Source organism: Nematolebias whitei, chromosome 8, assembly GCF_014905685.2.
Source record: "Nematolebias whitei isolate Nwh7 chromosome 8, NemWhi1, whole genome shotgun sequence".
In the NCBI taxonomy this organism is placed as follows: Eukaryota; Metazoa; Chordata; class Actinopteri; order Cyprinodontiformes; family Rivulidae; genus Nematolebias; species Nematolebias whitei.
Genome location: NC_056505.1, coordinates 15,506,467 through 15,513,325, shown reverse-complemented (window position 1 = coordinate 15,513,325; position 6,859 = coordinate 15,506,467). Strand labels below are relative to the sequence as shown.

The window sequence follows — 6,859 nt, the reverse complement described above, 5'->3', positions numbered from 1 at the left end:
GCAAAACTGATGGTGATTAAAGGTTCATAAAATAACATTTGTACAAACTGCAATAAAACCTTTGAGATTGGAGTTGTTTTAAGAGAACAGCAAAATTCTTTGGCCTTGTCCCGTCTAAGACTAGCTATTAGCTTGTCAGTCTAGTCAGAATTACCGGTAAATTATTTTTCTCCTAACCAATATAAATAAAAAAGATCCCTACAACAGGTAAGACACAGAACCCCACTTCAAATAATCAAATTTACTCCTTCACCAAAATATGGAGTGATTTTTGTAGCTATATACTCCTAACACGTTAATACTTGCATCAATTACACATTTTTACATATTACTTTATGGCCTACACATAAAACTGTGTACTCCATGTAAGTATGTCTGCAGCTCCACAAGCTTTAACCTGATGCCTGTGTTGGATTTAGGTCTCCGCATCACGTATTGTATATTTGAACAAACTTGCCAGGCAATAGATCACTTGGTGTTTGTGTGAGTGTGTGCGTGAGAGAGCAAGAACAGTGTCCAAGCTGAGCAGCCAGAGCTGAGCAGGAACAGCTGGAGCACTCAGGATTTCACTGGAATCTGCTAATGACTGCAAGATTTATCGCACACATGCATGTGCACACTTAGAAAGCATAAGAGAACACAAAACATACAGTATCTCCAGAAAAAGCTTTGCCACAATCACCATTGAGCTTATGAAGTTGTGTAAACATGGTGTGTATGTTACCTGAGCAGTGGTCCACTGCCATTCTTTGTGGTCCCTCCTACAATCAGTTCCTCCTGCCAGTGCATGTACGTCTTGGACAAACCATGGCAGCCACCACTCAGTACCCGTGCCACATTGAAAGGCTGGTGCAAAAAAAGCAACAAGCATAAAAATAATGTTAATGTAAGCAACTAAGTTTAAACTTAAAACTTGATGCTTCTTTATTCCAAACTAAAAAAAAAGTGTTTACAAAGGCTAGTCATGCACCAACCTTAGTTGAGTTCTTATTGGGTGCAGTGAGGGGGCAGTCAGGGTCAGCAGGGTTCAGACAGGGTCTATCCATGTAGCCGTGTCCAACGTCTGCCTTTTCCAACATGGCCTCAAAGCCTTCCACATGTAATCCTTTCATGTCTAACTTGCTAAGAAACTCCTTAGGGTCAAAATTAGTCCATTGCTTGGGGCCCTCACCTCTGTAAAAGTAAAAAATATATATATATATATTAAAAAAGAAACATTTTAATCATATTTTCCTGAGGTTTATAAGTTTTTTTTCATGAATACAGTACTTTATAAGCAGGGGTGCACATAACTGGTACGCAGGTACGCAATGAAAATCAGGAATGCATAGCATCACCTGTGTTACCACACGTCTTTGCGCACTTGACCGTCAAGTTATCGGGAGGATCTGGAGATTTTCAGGTGGGCCGGTCTGATGTATGGCCTGCAGGACCGGCGCTCCCTGATTTTTTTTTTAAGAACTTTCTATTAACAATATTAAAACCCAGAACACCGCTACCCCTGCACCTAGGCCGCCCCGCCTCCACCCAGGGTCGGCGGGCGGCTGCAGCAGGGTTTTTGTTTGTTTGTTTGCATGAGTCGAATCCGTGATGCAACCTGTCACTCAGTTCAGTATGTGTTTCAGTAACTGACCAATCAACGACCTCAATTTGTCCCGAAGTAAAACGTTCCTTCCCTGCAGATGCAGCCCATCTGTAGAGAAGGAACGATTTATTTAAAAGGGCTTTTGATGTTTAAATTTTAGTATTTAGCTTTTTTTTTTTTTTTTAATCTCTTTTACTGTGTCTGTGTTTTTAATTGTCACTGATTTACTGTGCCCTGTTTTTATTTGTTTTATCTTGTAAAGCACTTTGGTCAACGCAAAGCGTTGTTTGAAGGTGTTATAAATAAAGTTTTTTATTATTATTATTATTATTATATCAGTTTTTTTCCCTAGAACTTTACTAACACCATAAAGCAGAACAATGCAATACGATTCAAATACCAACTTGTGAACAGTGTCATACCTACATTTCATAAAACAGGGGGTTATATAAAATAATGAATGAGAAAAAAATACCAAGGACAAGGAGGTACATCTGCAGCATCTGCATCATCTACCATGCAGGAAGCTGAAGCAGAGGATAGTGGGAGTGACACTGAGGAGTGAGGAATGTGGCACTTATTAAGACATATGGGGTGAGTACCAAACACCATCTCCTGGTACTCACTAAAAAATGTATGTGCACCCCTGTTTATAAGAAGGTTTTAGCATTAGAAAAAATATATTGCCATGTAATTTTACAGTGGTTGGGTTAGCTAAACTGATAACTACACAGCTTGAGTGATGATGAAGAGAATAATCTTAAGCAAACCAAGCCATGTATACATTTGCCTAAATAAGTTCTTCATTCATTTTTATCACATGCTGCAGTAAAAGGCAGATGAGTGTGTGTCTGTTAGCAAATTAGCTCATGAACCATGACATGAATTCCATTCAAACTGTAATTTTGTGGATGAAAAATAATTATTGACTGAATGTTCATGTGCAGTCAATAATCTTTCGAGTTGCTCCAGTTCAACACCTAACTCGACTCAAGTAAACACAAATATTGTCGTCATTTCATTTTACAGATGTTCATCTAAACTTCGGTGTAATAGTAGCTGAGACTCATCCCTAACATAAACTTTCACAGAATGCTAACAGATTACGTGTCATCTTTGTTTAAATTACAGTATGAACTTGCAAGGTGGTATATTTCCTCATGCTCCATCTACAGAACACTTATTTTGATATGCAACTTATGGTAAAGAATGCAACATGATCAAATTTTGCTTTGTTTGTGTTTAGTAGCATTAACTGCAAATTTTACAACTGTCAAAGCTCCAAGGACAGAAGAAAAAAATCTCTTCCTTGGTAGGAGAATATTTCCCATCATGCAATGGCTGATTTCCTGCTTTATCTCAGACATTGTCTCTCTAAGCTTTCTATTCCACACATTCCAATCTTTCTTCCTCTGAATCTCTTTCTCTCAGTCATTCAGACCACATTGTATGTGCCTAACCAGGCTTGGGTTATTATTTCCAGCCTCCCAACCAGAACATAGTAAAAACCCGTATTTACCATCTTGAACCAACAGACAACAAACAGAGGCTCCAAAGACAGCAACTCCAGTTGATGTGGAGTCACACATCCATAACACACATGCATGCGCCACCAGCAAAGACGCACACTGTTGCATGGACAAACTCATGCAGAGGTAAAGATCTGCAGAGTATTACTGTAGCAGCAGGCTATTAGCAACAAAATGACCAGACAATGGTGTGAGGCCCAGGGCAGAAGAGAAACCTTTGCCAGTGATACGCATGCCAGAGACCACTACAATAGAGCCTTCAGAGGGGACGAGTTCAGGACACACATGCACAAACACTTGCTCTACTCTGGTGTCTCTTTGGATGAAATGAGGGAGTTGAAGTTGTTTTAGTAAAGAACACAAACAAGATGCTGAGTATGAAAAAAACGTACTCCCCATTTGTTTTGAACGCAACACCAGTGTTTGAGTTTCAACATCTGATTTGTTTCATCAAAAAGATTGGTCAGTCTTATAATATGATGCAATATGAATATTTGATTATCTTAATTCATTAATGAAAATTTATTTTAAGAACATATATTTTTAAAGGCATAAAATACCATTCAATACAAAGTTTAAAGAGTCTTGTACTTACGGGAAATAAACCATTCCAGAGTGGAGCTTCGCTCCGTCCCAGAAACAGTCCAAAGGTGTGATGATGAGGCAGGGATGAAGCTTTTCTATTATCTAAGTGGATAAGCACAAAGAAAGATTTATGCAAACTGACAACAGATGGAAACAGCAAGCGCTCCTGATGTTTTAATTTGATTCAGAGAGCAAAAGTTCATGTAAATCAATGTCATTTGCATCTCACCTGATTCACGAAATGGGTTTCTGTAACTAATTCTCCTGATTTGTAGCATAAATGTTCCAATTTCCATTGTCTGCAAAAACACACAAACAAGCATATTATCTTTTGTCATTGCTGCCAAAATCTCAGACACATTTAAAAAAAACAAAAGGATAAATCTTTCATAATAATGAACTACAATTAGTAAATCCAATGACTGCAGACATCCTGTACAAAAACAAACAATACAATACACAACTTTCCAGTATTGCAGTAACTTAATATGATAGGTAAACTTGTAAAAATAAATTTTGGACAATTTGGTGTGTCAGTATGAATGAACACCGGATGAGATAAGAACACAGATTAACAAGGAACAGTTAGTTACCTGTTATAAAGATAAACGTGAACTCTGCTGGCTCTGAGAGCAGACTCCAGATGCTGCAGAAGTGCCTCCACTGTTAGAACGCTGGCTCCGTCCTCCCGTGGCGTCTGTATCATCAGCTGAGGGTTAAACGTGGCTTCCTCACCCATCTTCTGTCTCGTATATTTCAGTTCCTGATTCACACGCCCACCAACTGGACAAAGAGGAAATTGTACACTTAAATCCTTGGAGCAAATTTCCAGACACACAGTAATTATACTGAATCCATTACATTATTCTTTGTACAATCAATATACTTTATTTTGCTTTTTAAACATTAAGTAAATGCCCCCCAAATTATTTTTTTAATAAAAAATAATTTAATTTATACTTAAATTTCTTCATGCTTTTCAAAGTTATGACTGCTGCAAGGACTCATCCAACAGTTACCAAAAAAAGAACATCAGTGATTAAAGTAAATGTTAATAAATAGTATCATTAGCGTTGGCTTGGGTTTCCTGAGCTATCCCTTAGTGATGCTGCTATAGGCTTAGACTACTGGAGGACAAATTGACTACATTTCCTCACTCTGCTTTACTTTACTTGCTCTACTCTACCGGTTTTGTATTTCTACCTGCTTTGTATTTGTAATTACCGGTATTTCTATCCTTAACTTTTTGTCTTTCTTCCAATGGGGGTACACCTGGACCTGTCATTCTGTGCTTGCTCCTCCTTCCTGTCCTCTCAAAAACCCGAGCTGATTGAAACAGATGGCTGCTCGTCCTGAGCCTGGTTCTGCTGGAGGTTTCTTCCTGTTAAGAGGGAGTTTTTTCCTTTCCACTGTTGTCGTTGTGCTTGCTCAGGATGGAAACTGGACAGGAGACTGTGATGAGGTGAAGATTTGCTGCAATCTGCTGTCTTCCTTACATAGATCGCTTTACTAACTGGCTTTTTATGTATGTGAATGTTTTTGTACAGGGCCCAGAGATGACTTCCGTTGTGACTCGGCGCTAAATAATTAAACTGAATTGAATTAAATGGGACAATTGAGTTCCTAGGTGTCGCCAAAGATATACATAATAATCACCCCTAATAGCTGTGGTAGCACGAAGTAGAGACAGTGGTTAGAGCAGTCGTCCTTAAATGGGAGAGTTGGGAGTTTGATTCCACCAGCAGTCACATGTAGAAATGTCCCTGGGCAAGACACTGAACCCCTCATTGGCTCTGATGTGTGTCCCATCGGTGTATAAATGTGATCTAAAAGCACTGATTAGTCTACAGAATGATTTGTTCAGTTAGCTTTGTAGAGCTCTAGTAGAGAGCTGTATGAATGTGTGTGAATAGGTAAATGAGGGCACAGAGGCACAGATTGTAGTGTAAAGCAGTGTTTCCCCTAGCATTGTACAAGTGGGCGTATGACGTAACGCTAAGCTAGCAGAGCGCCAGCTATAAAGCTAAACGCAGTGCTCACACTGACACCCCCCCCCCCCCCGAATACTGTCGGTACAAACAGCGTGCAGTTCAGACGTATCGCTGTTCTCCTCCACCGGTTTCAAAATTCACAGACGAGATGAGCGCCCCACCATGGCAAGTTACCTAGGGGAAATACTGTAAGCGCTTTGAGTTTCTTAATAGATAGAAAGGAGCTAGATAAGTACATAAGTTCATGTACCATTCCATAAGGAGCATACACAAGTTTTGCCACCCAAAAGGCTGACCATTCAGAATGCAGACACATCTGAAGAGTCCTGTGTCAGCGATAGTTTATTATTACAAACAAGTATAATACACACATTGGATCACTTAGTTACATCACTTTTGTCTTGTTTGTCTCTGTGGCCCTGTGATGAACTTGCGAGCTGTCCAGGGTGTACCCCACCTCTCGCACAGTGACTGCTAGATATGAGCACTAGTGACCCCCTGCCACCCAAAAAGGAAGAAGCGGGTAAAGATAATGAATGGATAGTTACATCACAATTATCTGCAGAGAAATGTCATCTTGATATTTGATAAAATTTTACTTTGATGCTTGCTATGAACCTAATATTTCTGAAAGCATCACACCTCCTTTTGGGGCAAAAGCATTCTTCAGCAGTGGCCGTCCTCATTCCCAGGAAAACAAAAGCGGACTTTGAAAAAAAGTTGTGAAGAAATGGCTTAAAGAACACAAGAAAGAGTTTAAAACTATGATCTTAATGGGCTTTGATGACTATTGGCAACAATTTGCAAATGGCATATGGGAGGAGTTTCTGAAAATTCTCCATACATTTGCTGGCATTCTCAATCTTCTTTGAGGCACAAGGCCTTCACTCTAATTTTCTTTTTCTCCTTTCAGCTGCTCCCTTCTTCAGGGGTAGCCACAGCGAACGGACTCACACAAAGATTTGGCCTTCACTCTAATGTTAAAGAAATTTTGAACGTGTTTCAAAAGTTTGAGCAAAATACTTTTCCTCAAAATAGTCAAGAGTCATTGCAGACACTAGAGACAGTCTATCCATGTTTTAGAACCCTTGTTAATTTAGTTTCTTTAATTCTAGAAAAAAAAGTTGTGTGTGTGTATATATATATATATATATATATATATATATATA

At 39.1% G+C, this 6,859-nt stretch overlaps 1 protein-coding gene across 1 annotated transcript in view; it reads right to left on the bottom strand.

Annotated features, from left to right (window-relative positions):
- Positions 1-716: 716 nt before the first annotated feature.
- Positions 717-6,859, bottom strand: part of ptch1 (patched 1) — a 32,242-nt gene continuing 26,099 nt past the window's right edge. The window contains exons 3-7 of the mRNA XM_037680986.1: positions 4,293-4,482; positions 3,929-3,998; positions 3,710-3,801; positions 975-1,173; positions 717-846 (exon numbers count right to left, since the gene is read on the bottom strand). Coding sequence (XP_037536914.1) covers positions 721-846; positions 975-1,173; positions 3,710-3,801; positions 3,929-3,998; positions 4,293-4,482 — 677 coding nt within the window. The 3' untranslated portion in view covers positions 717-720. The remainder of the gene's footprint in view (positions 847-974; positions 1,174-3,709; positions 3,802-3,928; positions 3,999-4,292; positions 4,483-6,859) is intronic.